Here is an 18192-nt window from a genome sequence, read left to right as displayed (position 1 = left end):
GCTGGGAACTTCTAGCCAGAATTTCCTCCCTGACCCAGGAAAGGGCAATTCTGGGAGCCGTCTTTTCTCTTCCTTCATCCTTTGGGCAATGTGTGTCTACCATTTATTCATTTAACAAATAGTATCTGTAGACAAAAATGGATCTGTGTGCTTATTCTGGTAACGTTTGGTCAACAACGGCTACATAAAATGTGCTTTCGGAGCATCACAAGAGTGAAGAACCATAAATCCTATGTACTCGATTTTGATAGGAGGACAATTAATGACAATTAAGGACATGGTGGGGGTGGGGGAAGGGGAGAGCAGAGAGAAAGAAGGAGGGAGGTGGTGGGGTCTTGGTGTGCACCACACCCTTTGCGGGCAAGACACGATTGCAAGAGGGACTTTGCCTAACAAATGCAGTCAGTGTAACTGGTTTCTTTTCTTTCTTTATTTTTTTTTTTTCAAGAGTTGAAATTTTATTTGCAGAAACAATTGGCTTTAAACTGACAAAAGTAAAGATAAGGATGGTCACTACATATTTCTTTTTTTTTTTTTTTAGGTTGGCATATTTTATTATAAATATTACATATTTCTTTATAATGACTTTAGAGACTGATGCAAAGCAAATATGGTACAATAATGCGGAAATTTATGACCCACAATATATGCATTATGATTGATATCTGAGATAATCACAAAAAAGTATTTAGTACTTTCTAAATTTAAAAATTAAATCTCTTAACATTAGAAAATGGTACAAATTATATTTTTTTCACAGTGTATTAAGAACTTTGCCACCAGAGGGCTCTTTTTTTTTTCCTTATTTTTTTTTATTGTTGGGGATTCATTGAGGGTACAATAAGCCAGTTACACTGATTGCAATTGTTAGGTAAAGTCCCTCTTGCAATCTTTTTTTTTTTTTAATTTTTGTTTTTACATATACATGTGTTAATTAGGTTTCCATTATTTTTTTTTGTCTTCACAAAATTAAAAAGACTTAAAATTTAATAACAATAACAACGTTTAAGATAAGGACTAGAAACAAAAACCTTGTAAAGAACGAACGAACATGAATACATTCAGAAAAGGAATCAGACAATTGCTACATCAAAATAGTAAGCAATAATAATGATGATGATGATGCAAAGAAAGTAACATTCACACTGTACCAAAAAACTAACAAACAAACAAACAAAAAATGGTAATTTCTGATGCAAGGAGGTAAAGGCCTGCAGGATACTGACCTCTCTGGAATCTGACTCCAACTAGTCCGCCTTTCCACAGCTCCCCATGTCTTTGGACAATTCATTTATGCAATGTATCCATTATTTTCTGCATGGGCAATGTTAGTCATCTGGGGCCTACTACCTCCTACTAGAAAGTGGAAGTCACTGCATGGTTTTTGAGTTAATAAAAACAAACAGCCCAATGAATGAACCAGTGACTGAAAGCAGCAGTGGAAAGACGGTGCCGTGTGGAAAAGAGGGAAAATAAAGGCTCAGTAGGACACGGGGCCTTGACATTTGATGGAGTCAGCAGGGCCTAGACTGGCCTGGCTGCAAGTTCCCTTCCCCACTCTGCTCCCAGGATAAGATCTCCTCACCAAACAGCACCTCTCACTGGGGTGACCAGCACAGTTCCCGCTCATCCCTGTGTAGCAGGTTCCAGACCCACGGCAGCTGTGGAATTCCTCAAACAAGCAGATCATATCCCCCTTAAGGGCAGAGCCAGGGCCATCATGCCCTTTGGTTACTACAAGCCTGGCTCCCAGGGCCCTGGTTCTGCCCTCTGCTCAATCTGTGTGGGGTCCTGCATGGCACTGCCGGACTATGAGTTTACATGCATGACCCAGAAACACTGTCCATCTCCTGTGTCCAGGGATGGGTATCCTGTGTCCAGCCATCCCCATAACCCTGGGGCGGGAAGCCTCTGGCACAAAGGTTAGTGGGAGAGATTGGAACTGCGGGGACACTCACGCAAAGGTCAAGCGCTCCCAGTGTCGCAGCTCGGCCTGCTCGGCCACTGAGGCCTCTAGGGCGTCGTCCTTCAGCCTCTGCCGCACGCTTCGGATGCCCTCCCGGTCCCTGTCCCTCTCCTCGGCCTCCAGCTGCTCAGCCCGTGCAGCCATCTCCTCCCTGTGCTCCTCCAGGATCTGCTGCAGGAAGAGCCAGGGCACACTGCGCTTGAGCAGCTCCTGGGTCAATGCTGAGCTCTGCAGCCGCCGCAGCTCCTCTGTGGCCTTCTCAAACAGTGACAGGGTCAGGGCCCTGAGGTCGTCCAGGGCGGCCTGGTCCAGACGCTCCTGCAGCTCCTCCAGGGCGGTACCGTGCTCGGCCATCAAGCCCCGCCACTGCTGCAGGTACCGGCCCACGTCCTCGGCTGCGTGGAAGGCGTCCCTGACAGACAGCTGCTCGTTGCGCTGCTCCTTGTGCTGGCAAGAATTTTAGGACAGTTAGATGGGGTGGGGCCTGCTGGGTGTAGCCCTTTGAGAAAACACTTTGGAGATTTGTTAAGACACAGAATGATGATAGCCTTCCCCCCCCCCCCCATAACCTGACACGTAGAAAACTATCCTTTATGAAGTGAAACCAAAGACAGTGAAAACTTCATGTTTCAACACTCATTGAACAGGAATAGATGGAGTAGGTCAGGCCCAGGAGACAGACCATGCTAACCCTGGCTGCTTCATTCACAAGCGGAATGACCCAAAGCAAGAGTCTTATCCTGTGTCCCATTTCCTAATCTGTAAAATGGGGATGTCACAGAGTAGTTGTGAGTGTTAACTGTACTGTAACATGCACAGTTCTGGTGTGGAGTTCACACCTGTAAGTATCTGCTGTTGTCATTACTGTGCGCCAGGCACAGAATGTCTATAAACTGGGATATTATGGGTGCGGGGGAGAAATTGAGATGGAGAGACCACGTAAATGAGGAGGCCAGCAAAGGCCCTTTGAGTACGAAATGGGACAGAACATTCCTGGGAACAGCACGGTGGGGTAAACAAAGGCCCTTATCATGGAAAAAGCTGAGATGCAGGAAGGTGGTGGCTGTGGTGCTATTTGTAACAGTGGGTCCACAGAGAGGCTCAGACATATTTGAGAGAACACGAGATGCTCTTCCCTTTTTCTTAGACCCTGGTAAACAGAAAGTGTCGATTCGGGCAGCGCCTGTGGCTCAGTGAGTAGGGCGCCAGCCCCATATGCTGAGGGTGGCGGGTTCAAACCCAGCCCCGGCCAAACTGCAACAAAAAAATAGCCGGGCGTTGTGGCGGGCGCCTGTAGTCCCAACTGCTCGGGAGGCTGAAGCAAGAGAATCGCGTAAGCCCAAGAGTTGGAGGTTGCTGTGAGCCGTGTGACGCCACGGCACTCTACCCAAGGGCGGTACAGTGAGACTCTGTCTCTATAAAAAAAAAAAAGAAAGTGTCGATTCATTCACTCCATAAGTGTTTATTAAGCTCCGACTTTGTGTCAGGTGGTGTCCTCAACACCAGGGATATGTATATTTTTGTCTTCATGGACCTACCCTGTTTCCCGGAAAATAAGACATCCTCCAAAAATAAGACCTACTTACAGGAAAGATAAGACGTCCCCTGAAAAAGACCTAGTGCATCTTTGGGAGCACACCTTAAAATAAGACACTGTCTTATTTTCGGGGAAACAGGGTATATGTTAATTGTGGGCCACTTACAGCATCTATCAAAAGTAGCTGCCAGCGATGATATTCACAGAAGCCTTCTGGAATCTCTTCTAAGATCTGGAGTGCAACCATCCCTCTGGATACTAACACTGGATTGGGCCAGACCGTCAGGGAACTGTGGTCTTGAGCCCTGTTGTTTTGATGCCTTACTCAGTGGCTGGGAGGGGACTGGAGTGCTGCTCAAGGACGTGACACTCTTCAGTGATCAAGGTCAGAAGCGTGGCTTTCAGGGGGCCCACGCTTGGTAATAAAAAGCAGAGTTTCTATTGATCACATTTGAAAATAATTCAGAATCCCCTCTTCTCCCCCCAGGTGGTACCAGCTCACTAGCCTACTACATAGGTGTCATCCAGCAAGTACCACGCGTCCCATGCTCCGTGCTGTAGTTTAGGCCCTAATCAGTTCCTACCTAACCAAGCACCAGAGCCTCCCAGGGGCTTATACTTCCAGGTTCCTCCAACTCCACCCAACACGAGCTTCCTGAATCACAAATCTGATCTCTCACTCTATGTCTAAAAACCCTCACTGTTCCCACAATCCTTGGGTGAAGGGTCGTGCTCTCACCATGGCACGTCATGCCCTCACTGGCAGGGCACGACCTCCCACAGGGGTCCGCTCCAGATGCCGCCCTCATCCATTTATATGCTCCAGCCCATCGTGCTCTGGGAGCTCTCCAACACATGCTTCATGTGCCACTTACTGGGTAGTCAACTTTGACTACAGTAATTAACACTCTGAGCTTCAGTGTCTTCATTGAAAAGAAAACTAAAAAACAACATCTTCCTCTTAGAGTTCACATAGGGATTGTGCAAGATATCTAATGTAACACGCTTAGCACAGTGCTAAGAAAACACTCAACAAATGTTAGTATCTAGCATCACTATTTGTCACTCAAACCAGCTATTCCCTTGCCTGTGCAGACATGACTGTCTACTGTACAGAGGCAGATAGGACCTGCAGAACCCTGCTTGACCCAGCATTCCAAACAGTCTCTACCAATCAACTGTGGATGCCGCAATGAAATACCTGCCCAGTAGCCCTTCCATGCATGCTGATGGCAATGCCTGGCATAGCACCTGGCCCTCAGAAATGGTTATACAAAGAACAAACAGCACAATGCCTTACATACCTTTTGCAGCAACTCTCGTCTTCTCTTAATTATTAATTTTTGGTGGAGTTTTTTCTTTTCCTGCTTTAAGTCATAGTCCAACTTCTGCTTCACAGAAAAGATTTCAGTCTGAGCCCTCTCCAGCAGCATCTCCATTTGATCTTCATCCAAGTACCCTGCTCTGGACAGGAAAGATGTAAACTCAGTCAGTGCCGTCCCCAGACTCGCCTGTAGTTTGCTGCTGTGGCCGAGAATTTGTGTCTGTATTAGTTTGGCTGGGATCAGAAAAATCTTTATCCTCCAGAAGGATTAGGAGGACAGGCGGCTAAGACATTCATAAAATCCCAGCAGAACAAGGTCAGTGGCATCAGAGATAGGCAGGGAAATTCAACACAGGAGAGAGATCATCCATCAGGGCAGAAAGCAGCATGAGTTCTGGACAAAGCAACATTCACGAGAACACTGTGGTACAGATAGAGTTTTCCAAGAGGAGATGGTGGATTAAAAACCCTGGCTGGAGCTAGAACATATTCTTCTTAGCAAAGTATCTCAAGAATGGGGAAAAAAAGTATCCAATGTACTCAATACTACTATGAAATCTATATATAATCACCTACACATTCATACGAATGGCAAAACCTAACTATAGTCCAGAGAGTAGAAGGGAAGAGGAGAGAGAGGGGAGGGGAGGGGTAATATGGGAGGAGGGAGGGCATTTGGGGGGACCTCACCTAAGGTGCATGATGCAATGGTACATTTCAAGACTATTAAGAAATGAGTATAATTGTGATGGATGTGTTACTTAGTCCAATGTAAGCATTTCACATTGTATATCAAAGCAGTACCCTGAACCCCATCAATGCATCAATGTACAAAGTCATGATTTAATAAAAACAATTAATTTAAAAACAACCCTGGTGTCAGGAACAACACAAGCAAGACAAAGAGATGAATGTAGGGCTAGCACAACAAAGTAGCTATGATCAACAGTAAGTTAGGGTATACTCTAAAATAACTAAAAGAATGGAGTTGGAAGGCTTGGTCAGATAAGAACTCATGAGGGCCTAAACTATAGCACGGAGCATGGGCATGTGGCACTTGCTGGATGACACCTATTAGGGAATACTCTGTGTGGTGGTTAATGGTGTGCCTCCACTGGACAGGCCCAGATGAAATGGTATTTCCAGGTATGCCTGTGACGGTGTTTCTGGATGAGCTCAAGAGAGCAAATGGTCCTCCCCAGTGTAGGGGGCATCACCTAATATGCTGAGGTCTCGAAAAGACCAAAAGGCAGAGGAATCTGTCCCTTTTTTTCTACTTCACAGCTTAAGTTGGGACATCTCATTTCACCTTTCCTATGTCCTGGACTGAGATTTACACCATCTGCTCTCCTGGTTCACAGGCCTTGAGGGTTGGACCGGGTTACAAAATTACAAGTCCCGTTTTCCTGGGGCTCCAGCGTGCAGAAGCAGATAATGGGACTTCTTAGTTTCCACAATTGTGTGACCAAATAATCAAATAATCAGTCAATCTTTCTTTCTCGGCACACACACACACACACACACACACACACATGGCATATATACATTTTAAGAAAGAGAAAAACTGTGCTAAAATTGTAATATTCAACATATACCAATATTGTGTCTTATATTTCTTGTAATTGTGGAAGTTAAACAGGACTTGGGTATTAAAACTTTAACACAAATTTTCTTTTCTTAAAATGTGCATGCATTTTTGGCACCCTCTGTGTGTGTGTGTTTCATATACACACTCTGTCAGTTCTGTGTCTCTGGAGAACCCTACCGAGGATTCTCTGCTACCATTCCATTGCTGGTCCTCCCTGTCTGCATCCCTGGGCACAGGGAAAACCCTCAACGGAAGCTTCTGGAGGAGCGAATAGTAGACACATGTTTTAGCAATGTAAGTCTGTGCAGGCTTTTTCAAAGAAAATTTAAAAATAAGAGGTGAAATATTCTTCCCCGCTCACTGCTCATAACCAGCATTTGGATACTTCAATTTGAGGCAAGAAACCACTTTTTTCTTGTGAGTGCAAATTAATCAGGAATGTCAAGTAAATTGCAGTGCTATGCTCATTAGCATCTTCAGGTGGGGACTGTTTGTGTAATTTACACCTTAGAGAATCCTCATTAAACAGGGCAGGAGAGGAGCAAAGTCCCACTAAAATTACTAAGTGATAAAACCAATTCATAAAACTACAAATAGTCAAGGTCAGAAAGCCAACTTCACAGTCACATCTCTATTCATTTGAGAGCTTCTCCTAAGCTAAAGAGAATAATTTCATTATTTACAATTAAGTCACCTCAAAGAAGAGCCAAGAAGAGCCTAGAAGGGCTCCATGGAGAGTTGAGGGACTGCAATGTCACCATTTACCTGACCCTGAGGCATCCCAGGTGCTGCTGAGAAAACCCATGCAGAATCCAGGATGACCTGTGCTGTATCTATACCTAATAGCAAAGGTGAACAAAGCCAGCAGTGAGCTAGGTCTCAGAGACATGGTTCTTCCATCACATGGTAGATGTGAGCCCCCATCATTGATTTCTCCAGAAAATGTTGATGGAGGTTTGCTTCAAAATAATCCAGGCAAGCACACAGCTCCATCATGTCAACACCTGCTAGAGCCAAATGATGGCAGCACGGGGGGCTCCTTATTAGACCACCTTGACTGTTGTGTATATAGTTAAAATTCTGTAATGCAAAGGATTTTTACAGCTAGAGAATTCTTCTTAAGTAAGGGGAGAAGGGACACAGTGTGATGGCCAATAAGAAATGCCCCCGAACGTCCCTCGGCCAACATGAAATTCAACAACTGTTTTGCAAGGAAACACCTTCAGAAGAACCAGATCCCAGGAAGGGATCAAAGTACCTGGTATTTGACATTATATCAAGAAACAAGGCATTGAAGGGGGCGGAAAGGACAGTCTGGCCTGGTCTACACCACCCTCCCACATTTCCAGGCCGTGCTATACCAGCTCCCTGGGCAGAGAGATGATCTGTGTCCCCAGAGGAAGGACAGTGAAGTGACTGAGACTTTGCAATGAAACTCAGAGCCACCCTGGCGTGGAGAAACAGCACAGGACACAATTCTGCTGGTACCCACCAAGGGGACATTTAGACTGGGCAGAAGAGGAGCAAAGTAAACACAAAAACCGAGTCCCTAACCCCACCACTGGCAGACAAAAAATGGTCGGGGCCTAAACTAAATTCCAAGGGAGTCAGGCCAGAAAGGCTGCAGTCCTGGTGCAATTCTTGCAGCTGTACTGGCTTGGAGCCAGTGGACTTGGGTGCACAGGAAACCTACGGTAGTAACCAGGCCAGTGTCTTCAGCGAGACACCCGTGGTAGTGACCAGGCCAGTGCCTGTGTCATCCCTTCCGAAACTTCAGAGAGTGCCACTCAGGGAGAGGCTTCTTCCACTTGGGGAAAGGAAAAAAAAAGGAAGAGTTCAGAGAACTTTCTTTTGCATGTTGGGCACAAGCTCACCGACAGTAAAATAAAGTACCAACCAGACATCTGAAACCCCAGTGTAGGCTTAGTTCCTGGATGGCATTTCTAGACCCACCTTGGGTCAGAAGGAAACACGCTCCTTTGAAAGGAAAGACCCAGGCCTGGCAGGAGTCACCACCACCTGCTGACTAAAGACCCCTGGGGCTTTGAATAAACATCACAGGTAACCAGGCAATGGTCACTATGGGCTTTGCATAAGCTTGGACACTGGTGGCCATCAGAGAGTGCCATGTCACTCCTCCCCCAACTCTGGCAGCCCAGCACACACAGTGAGGGGAGAGAGTGAGAGCCTCTGCCTGGTAAGCCAGGGAATTCTCCTGTGTCTTACCCAAGCCCACCAAGTGGTATCACTCTCTGCAAGGGTCACAGCATTACTGAGCTTGGGGCACCCCCAGTGCTGATATGGCTTCAGTGACCAAAGACTTAGGTCACAATATTCAATTCTCTCTGAATATCTAGAAAGCTTTCTCAAGAAGCATGGATTCAAATAAGCCCAGACTGTGAAGACTAAAATGATTACCTAACTGCTCAATGCCCAGTCATCAACAGACATCCACACACATCAACAACATTCAGGAAAACGTGACTTCACTAAAAGAGTTAACTAAGGTACCAGTGACCAATCCAAGAGTGATAGAGGTATGTGACCTTTCAGACAAAAACATTCAAAATAGCTAAAGTGGTGGGAGACAAAATCATCATATAAAAATCAGTAGCATTTCTATATGCCAACAGAAAACCATCTGAAAAAGAAACCAAGAAAGTAACCCTATTTTCAGTAGCAACAAATAAAACAAAGTACCCAGGAATAAATTTAACCAAAAAAGTGAAAGATCTCTACATTGAAAATTATAAAACACTGACGAAAGAAACTGAGGAGGACATACGAAAATAGAAACCTATGGTAGTAACCAGGCCAGTGTCTTCAGCGAGACACCCGTGGTAGTGACCAGGCCAATGCCTGTGTCATCCTTTCCAAAACTTCAGAGAGTGCCAATTCATTTTCCAATTCATTTTCAATTCATTTTCCAATTCATCCATGCTCATGTATTGGAAAAACCAAGCTTGTTAAAATGTCCATATTACCCAAAGCAATCTATAGATTCAGTGCAATCCCCACCAAAACACCAATGATATTATTCACAGGTATGGAAAAAAATAGTCCTAAAATTTATATGGAACCACATAAGACCCAGAATAGCAAAAGCCATCCCAAGCAAAAAGAACAAAGTTGAAAGACTCACAATCCCCTGACTTCAAATTATACTACAGAGCTGTAGTAACCAAAACAGCGGAGTACTGGCATATAAACAGACACACAAACCAATGTAACGGAATAGAGAACTCAAAAATAAACCCACACACCTATGGCAAACTGATCTCCCACAAAGGTTCCAAGAACACACAGTAAAGAAAGGACAGTCTCCTTGATAAACAGTGCTGGGAAAACTGAATCTCTATATGCAGAAGAATGAAACTTGACCCTTGGACGGCGCCCGTGGCTCAGTGAGTAGGGCACCGGCCCCATATGCCAAGGGTGGCAGGTTCAAACCCAGCCCCGGCCAAACTGCAACAAAAAAATAGCCAGGTGTTCTGGCAGGCGCCTGTAGTCCCAGCTACTCGGGAGGCTGAGGCAAGAGAATCGCCTAAGCCCAAGTGCTAGAGGTTGCCGTGAGCTGTGTGACGCCACGGCACTCTACCCGAGGGCCATAAAGTGAGACTCTGTCTCTACTAAAAAAAAAAAAAAAAGAAACTTGACCCTTGTCTCACCACACACAACAATCAAATTAAAATGGTTTAAAGACTTAAATCGAAGACCTAAAACTATGAAACTACTAAAAGAAAACATTGGAAAAATGCTTCAGGACATTGGTCTGTGCAAGGAATTCTTTAGGAAAACACCCAAGCACAGGCAACCAAAAACAAATGAGACAAATGGGTTTTACATCAAACTAAAAAGCTCTGCCCAGCAAAGGAAACAATCGATAAAGTGAAAAGACAACTCACAGAATGGAAGAAAATATATGCAAACTACCCATCTGAGAAGGGGTTAATCAGAACATATAAGGAGTGCTAACAACTACTCAATAGGAAAAAATCAAATAATCCGATTAAAAATGGGTAAAGGATCTGAATAGACATTTCTTTAAAAAAGACATACACATGGCTAACAAGGATAAGAAAGAAGGCTCAACATCATTAGTCATCAGAGAAATGCAAATCAAAACTGCAGTGAGATATCATCTCACTCTAGTTAAAATGGCTTTTATTCAAAAGTCAAGAAAGAATGAATATTGGTAAGGATATGGAGAGAAAAGGGAACCCTCCTACACTGTTGGTGGGCATGGAAGTTAGTGCAACCACTACAGAGAACAGAGTACAACTTCCTTAAGAAACTACACATAGGACTATCATGTGACTCTGCAATCCCACTCCCAGGTATACGAGCAAAAGAAGGGAATTTGGGGGCAGCACCTGTGGCTCAAAAAGGTAGGGCGCTGGCCCCATATGCCAGAGGTGGCGGGTTCAAACCCAACACAGGCCAAAAAACTGCAAAAAAAAAGAAGGGAAGTCAGTATATGGAAAAGACATCTGCACTCCCATGTTTATCACAGTCCTACACACAATAGCCGGCATTTGTAATCAACCCAAGTGCCCATCAGCTGATTAATGCATAAAGAAAGTGTGGTGTATATATATACACAGCGGCACATTATATAGCCACAGAATGGAATGAAATCTTGTCATCTGTAAAAATGTGGATGAATATGTGAATATTCTATTAAATAAAATAAGCCAAGCACAGAAAGGAAAATCTCACATGTTCTCATTTATATTTGGGTGCCAAATATTAAAAACAATTGATATCACAGAGACAGAATGGTGGTTACCAGAGGCTGAGAAGGGCAGAGGGGTGGGGAATGAAGTGGGGATGGTTAATGGGTATGAACATATAGTCAGATACAAGGAATAATATTTCATAGCACAACAAAGTAGCTATAATCAACAGTAAGTTAGGGTATACTTTACAATAACTAAAAGAATGGAATTGGAATGTTTTGAACATAAGGAAAGCATAAATGCCTGAGGTGACGGGTACCCCAACTACCTTGATTTGACTAATACACATTGTATATCTGTAGCCTAACATCACATGTGCCCTGTAAATACAGCAGAACCTCCATAGCTTACTGCCTCCCTACACTGACCAATTCCTTACGTTGACCTAATTTTCACAGACTGGACACGCATGTGTACAAATCAGCAAGTAGGCCGACTTCTGTATGTTGACCAGTTTCGTACAGTCCTTTGGGTGGTTAACTACTGTAACATATAACTATTATGTACCCATAGTAATTAAAACAAAAATGTTTTTTTTTTTTTTTTTGGCCGGGGCTGGGTTTGAACCTGCCACCTCCGGCATATGAGACGGGCGCCCTACTCCCTGAGCCACAGGCGCCGCCCAAAAATAAAAAATTTTTTAAGAAAGAAGTAGCTGGGTGCGGTGGATCACACCTGTAATCCTAGCACTCTGGGAGGCCGAGGTAGGTGGATTGCCCTGAGATCACAGGGTTCGAGACCAGCCTGAACAAGAGAAAGACCCCCATCTCTAAAAATAGCTGGGCGTTGTGGCCGGCACCTATAGTCCCAGCTACTTGGAAGGCTGAGGCAAGAGAATCACTGAAGCCCAAGAGTTGGAGGTTGCTGTGAGCTGTGTGAGGCCATAGCACACTACCAAGGGTGACAAAGTGAGACTCTGTCTCAAAAAAAAAGAAGTAAGGAACAGGTATCACATACACTGAATGAACAGAATTACTTGTTCTTCAGTGAAGAATGTTTATCAAAGTGGTTTGTTTATGCTATTGTTTAAATCTCCCCTCAAACCTCATTCTGAAATTTAATTGCCATTGGGACAGTATTAAGAGTTGGGACCGTTAAGAGGTGACTAGGTTATAAGGACTCTGTGTAACAGCCCGTATAGCCTATCGCTAGGAGGAGTGAGCGTTATAAGAAATACCTGTATAGTTCAATAATGGAACACCTTGGTGGAAAGGGCAGGGAGAGGGATTTAGCGCTCCCAACAAGCATGAGAGCTCGCGAGATGAGAGCAGTGGTGAATTGGCAGTCTCTACACCTGTGGTGTTGAGAGGCAGGAGATCAGCCTTACATTAGGCTGGAGGAGAAGGCAGTCAGGAGCGTGTGCATTCTATCACTGACTCTGTCGCTTCTCCTGCCTGCAGAATGCCAGCACGGCATCTCTCTGCTAAAGATCACTAAGCTCTGCTACAGACTAAGATTTATCTTTCTAAGAAGACTGCTTTATTCTCTCAAAGACTCTCTCTCTCCCTTCAGCTAAAGGAAATAGCCCTCAGGCACCTAAGAGCAGTTGTTCCTGAGCAAGGTAGCTTAGCGGTCGTCAGGAACCTAGTTAAGCCAGGGCCAGAGACCAACCAGTCCTGGGCCCTGGTAAGTGGTGTCCATGAAGGGACCCCGACAGCTCCGCCCTTACTAATGGGTTAATGCAGTTTGTTATAGCAGAAGCAGGCCCCCCGCTCTGTCTTGCACACGTTTCCTCTCCTGGGAGGCCTTTCTTCTACGTCACGATGTACCCTGTTTCTCCGAGACAGTATCTTATTTTAAGGTGTGCTCCCAAAGATGCGCTAGGTCTTATTTTCAGGGGACGTCTTATCTTTCCCGTAAGTAGGTCTTATTTTCAGAGGATGTCTTATTTTCGGGGAAACAGGGTAGCATGAGGATCCTCACCAGATCTTGGATGCCCCAGGCTCCAGAACCATGAGCCAAATAAATCTATCCTACTGATCAATTACCCAGTCTGTGGTATTCTGTTATAGCAGCAGAAAACAGACTGAGACAGTTCACATCAGTGGGACAGCTCCAGGGGTTACCTCTCATGTTTCTGGATGAGGTGGGTCAGCTGGGCTGCAGCAGTGCTCAGAAGGCCTTGCGCACGGGTCTCTGACGACTGTAGGCTCTGGACCAGGTATTCCCTGTGGCCAAATCTTTTACTTAGATGATACCTCTTAGTAGCCTGGAAAAAGTCCATTAACTCTTCTACATTCTCCTATTAAAAAAAAAAAAAAAATTGAGATGACATGCCAAGTTAAAATTTGGAGAAAAACCTTTCTAGACACTTAAAATACTGCTTTCCCTTTAGAGAATATATATAGGAAAAGAAACATTAACACCTTTAACCTTCCTGTGCGTAATAGAGGCTTTTAAGAAAATTATATATAAACAAGAAATGAGGGCTTTGAAAAGTGCACTGTGGACCTGGAAGGTGAAGGGTTATCAGAGCAACTTTACTGCCCCAAGAAACGGAACATAAATTTCACTCACTTGTCCTTCAGCCACGCACACATTCCCACCTGTGTAGTCCCCACCGTGCTGGGCACCTGGATGAGGTGCTGGAGTTCTGACATGAATCAGCCACTGACCCTACCCCTGGAAGCTCCCACACTCACCGAGGAGGTAGGCAGGCATGTGCACAAGAAGCAGCAAGAGTGTCCCTCAATCTACAAGTGAACAAACCCACAAACACAGGAGTAAAAGGACCAGCTGCCTCGGTGTTTTCTCTGGACCTAGCACTGGGCCAAGAATGTTTCACTCCTCACTCATCTAACTTAACCCAGGGAGTGAATATATTACTCCCCTTTCACAGGGGAAGAAACTGAGTCCACATCACACAACTGGCAAGTGGCTGAGCAGGTATTTGGGCCCAGTAATCTTTAAGCACGTGGCCTGTGCTCTGACATCATCGTACGTGGACTCCAGACATCCAGCCTTAACCAGAGGCACAATAATTAGAGCAGGAGTGTCAGTGGTGTTACCCCACGGAAAGGCTTTGCTGTCTTTTTATCTATCTGTGGCAATACTGTCCATACAATGGATCACCAAAAGAACCAATGCTTTGTCCAACAAGACAAAGAAGACACCAGGGACATTGTCCTTTTAGAAGCTGTAACACCTCCAGGTCTCCACACTTGAGAACAGGCTCTGTCCAGACAGCTGGATGTTCAGTGAGATGAGGCCTAGTACAGTATAGAATAGGCATTTCCTGAGAATCACTAGTTCCAGAATCCATGTCACAGGAATGCTGCAGCAAAACTCTGATTCTCAGAACTGGATCCACGCCGCTGGCTGTGGTGAGCCCATCCTGTCAGGAAATGTAGGGCTGGTGTGCTCAAACACTCTTACAGCTCTGGTCAAAAGAGCCTGTATCAGCGGTTCTCAACCTGTGGATTGCGACCCACAGGAACTGTATTAAACGGCTGCAGCATTAGGAAGGCTGAGAACCACTGGATACCATAGCGCTGTGAGCGCCTGTGTAGTTACCGCTTCACCACAATATTATTAACAGCAGCTTGTATTCTTTTTAACTCTCAGTGCTGCAGAGTTGAGAGTCAGCCACTACCCATCGTGAGAGTTAAATGACAACGGGACCTGCTGATACCTAAGTGACGCCATGGAGTCTGAATGCCTAGCTGTGGACCCTACAGATTTCTTGTTCTACGTACTTGCACTGAAGTTTTAATAGACAAAGCCTAGAGTGAAATGGAGGGGCTAGCTCTTTGTACATCCAGATGCCTTCTGGGAGTGGCTCTCTCTTCCCCAAGAGGCTGGTGACAATCACTTGGTTTCCTCCTGGGATGGCCCTATGGCCTCAGCTGTCACAATAGCCCTCAAGCACTGGACCTGTGCTGGTTACATGTCCCTGAGGGTCAGGCAGGGCCAGCCTTCGTCTTGTCTTTGGAATGCTGAGTAGTACGTCCCCATCTCAAAGGGTCTGCTCACAGAGGCGGGGGTGGACACCCGTGCTCACACCCGCTCCTTGCCCTGCGTCATCTTTGGCCCCTGCTTTGGCAATGGCAGCAACAGAGGGTGGTCACAAGCCGGGATTCACCCTGGGTGGACACCGCTCATTGTTCTGTGTGGCCCCCACACATCTAGTGCAAGGAAGGCATTTCTAAGAGGGAAATTGAACCAACAAGCCAGCTTTCTGGAAGGATTTTCATGTATAAAGATAAAACTGAAATGGAATGATTGCTCCATCAGAAGGACACGTTGCTCAGGAACCAAAGGTTTGCACTCATCAAATGAACACAGCACCGCACCAAGGAGCATGTTAACCCCACAGCCTGGAGCGTGCCCGGTGGTGCCCAAGTCTTCCTGCACCATCCAAAGGGGCCTTTGCTGTTTGTAAGCAGAGACTGGCTCATAAGCCGGAAGAGGCAGCCTGTTTGGTGAATGACACCTGCATCTCTCAAATATTTTATTCACGGACACAACAGAAAATTCCATAAAGGAAAATAAAAGTTATTTGCACCTGCTGTTTCCATCAGCCGGAGGAAGCTGTCAGCACAGTGATGACACCGGGGACAAACAACGGAGTGCATTCTTGCAAACCAGTGATGTCGCCCTGCATTGGTGCACGTGTCTTGCAAATACTCACACAGGGTTCATAAGAAATTCCACAAACAAGGTGACAGGATCAGGCAAACTATTTGCACTATCACCTAAGAAATCATTCACTCTGGATTAGTAACATTCACACCCAAGCTTACATGCAAAAATACACAAAGTTTAAAAAAATACACCAGGCATACCTAGTCACAGACACTAACACCACATGCACATCAGTACGCACACGTGCGTGCAGACGTGTTTTTACTGCTTGATACATTAAACACGTTATGCCAAGCACTAACTTCCCACGAATCAGCTCATTAAACTTCATCGCATCCCTGTGAGTGTGGATACTCTATTATGCCTATTTCACAGGTGAGGAAACTAAGGTTCAGAGAAGTCGGGTAACTTGCTCAAGTTCACATAGCAGGGGGGTGTGCCGAGCCAACACTCTGCTTACGGGAAACTCACCCACACACCTAGAGGTACAAGGAAGAGAAATTAGCTCGCAGATATACAGCACAGAAGTACAGGCAGGACAAAATTCTGAGAAATGTCACAGCCCACTGCTGCCACTGCTTGTCAGGGCCCAGGACTGGCCAGGTCTCGGGCCCAGCTTAACTAGGTTCCAGACGCAGACTGTTAAGCTACCTTGCTCAGGAACAATTTCTCCCAGGTGCCTGAGGGCTATCTACTTTGGGAAGTGGGGGAGAGAGTCTTAGAGTAAAGCAGTATTCTTAGAATAGACAGATCTTAGTCTTTAGTAGAGCTTGGTAATCTTCAGCAGAGAGACGCCGTGCTGGCATTCTGCAGGCAGGAGAGGAGACAGAGTCAGAGTAAGCAAGTCCGTGACAGAATGAGCATGCTTCCGACTGCCTGCTCCTCCAGCCTAATATAAGGCTGATCTCGTGCCTCTCAACACCACAGGTGTAGAGACTGCCAATTCACCAATGCTCACATTTCGTGAGCTCTCATGCTTGTTAGGAGAGCTAAATCCCTCTCCATGCCCTTTTCACCAAGGTGTTGAAATACCTTGAGCTATACAGGTATTTCTCATAACTCTCACTCCTCCTAGCTATAGGCTATACGGGCTGCTACAGAGAAAGAGGAGAAATTTACTGAAACGATTCAGGGAAATTGCTCTCCTATCACAGTGAGACTAACTTGAGGTATTACCTGTATTTTAGAATAATTTTGAAGTAGCATTTTAGCCACCTCTGGCTTCAAGTCCCCTTTGAAAACAGCACTTTTCATTTGGGTGAAAAAGATGCTGTGTAGCTCGCCTCTCTGGAAAATGGCCAGCTGTCTGTGAGCCATGGCAAAGTCTTCCTCCTGCTGCAAAGCCAGGGACTTCTTCAAGTGCTCTTGCTCCAGGCCATGCAGGGTCCGCAGGAGGTTGTTACACTCTGTAGCCGACTGCAGAGAGAACAGGCAGTGTATAAGAGACCAACATACCAAACACACACGCATACGCACACAGAACGCAATGTGAACACACAATGTGCACACACAGTGTAGATGTGAACGAGTGTGTGCACTGTAATACACAGACACACATACAGTGTGCACACACATGCAATGTGTACATTCATGCAGGCAATGTGTGCATTGACATTCATTCACACACACACAAGTATATGTGCACCCAGCCCGTACACATACACATGCACATACACCACACGCACACACACCACATGCATGCACACGAGTATATGTGCACACAGCCCGTACACATACACATGCACACACAGCACATGCACGCACACAAGTGTATGTGCACACACACAAGTATATGTGCACACAGTCCATACACATATACATGCACACACACACAAGTATATGTGCACACAGCCCGTACACATACACATGCACACACACCACATGCACACACATAAGTATATGTGCACACAGCCCGTACACATACACATGCACACACACAAGTGTATGTGCACACAGTCCGTACACATACACAGGCACACATACCACATGCACACACACAAGTATATGTGCACACAGCCCATACACATACACATGCACACACACCACATGCACACACACAAGTATATGTGCACACAGCCCGTACACATACACATGCACACACACAAGTGTATGTGCACACAGCCCGTACACATACACATGCACACTCACCACATGCACACACACCACATGCACGCACACAAGTGTATGTGCACACAGTCCGTACACATACACAGGCACACACACCACATGAATACACACAAGTATATGTGCACACAGCCCGTACACATACACATGCACACACACAAGTGTATGTGCACACAGTCCGTACACATACACAGGCACACACACCACATGAACACACACAAGTATATGTGCACACAGCCCGTACACATACACATGAACACACACAAGTGTATGTGCACACAGTCCGTACACATACACAGGCACACACACCACCTGCACACACACAAGTAT

General features: G+C 45.6%; 1 protein-coding gene across 2 annotated transcripts in view; it reads right to left on the bottom strand.

Moving 5' to 3' along the window:
- The window catches only part of EVC2 (EvC ciliary complex subunit 2), a 135248-nt gene that overhangs the window by 47790 nt on the left and 69266 nt on the right, over positions 1-18192 (bottom strand). For both annotated transcript variants that reach the window (XM_053565924.1, XM_053565925.1), the window contains exons 11-14: positions 16915-17154; positions 13221-13396; positions 4808-4967; positions 1959-2413 (exon numbers count right to left, since the gene is read on the bottom strand). In XM_053565924.1, the coding sequence (XP_053421899.1) occupies positions 1959-2413; positions 4808-4967; positions 13221-13396; positions 16915-17154 (1031 nt within the window). The remainder of the gene's footprint in view (positions 1-1958; positions 2414-4807; positions 4968-13220; positions 13397-16914; positions 17155-18192) is intronic.

The sequence above is a fragment of the Nycticebus coucang genome, chromosome 17, assembly GCF_027406575.1.
Source record: "Nycticebus coucang isolate mNycCou1 chromosome 17, mNycCou1.pri, whole genome shotgun sequence".
Classification (NCBI taxonomy): domain Eukaryota; kingdom Metazoa; phylum Chordata; class Mammalia; order Primates; family Lorisidae; genus Nycticebus; species Nycticebus coucang.
This window is presented reverse-complemented; position numbering and strand designations above follow the sequence as displayed.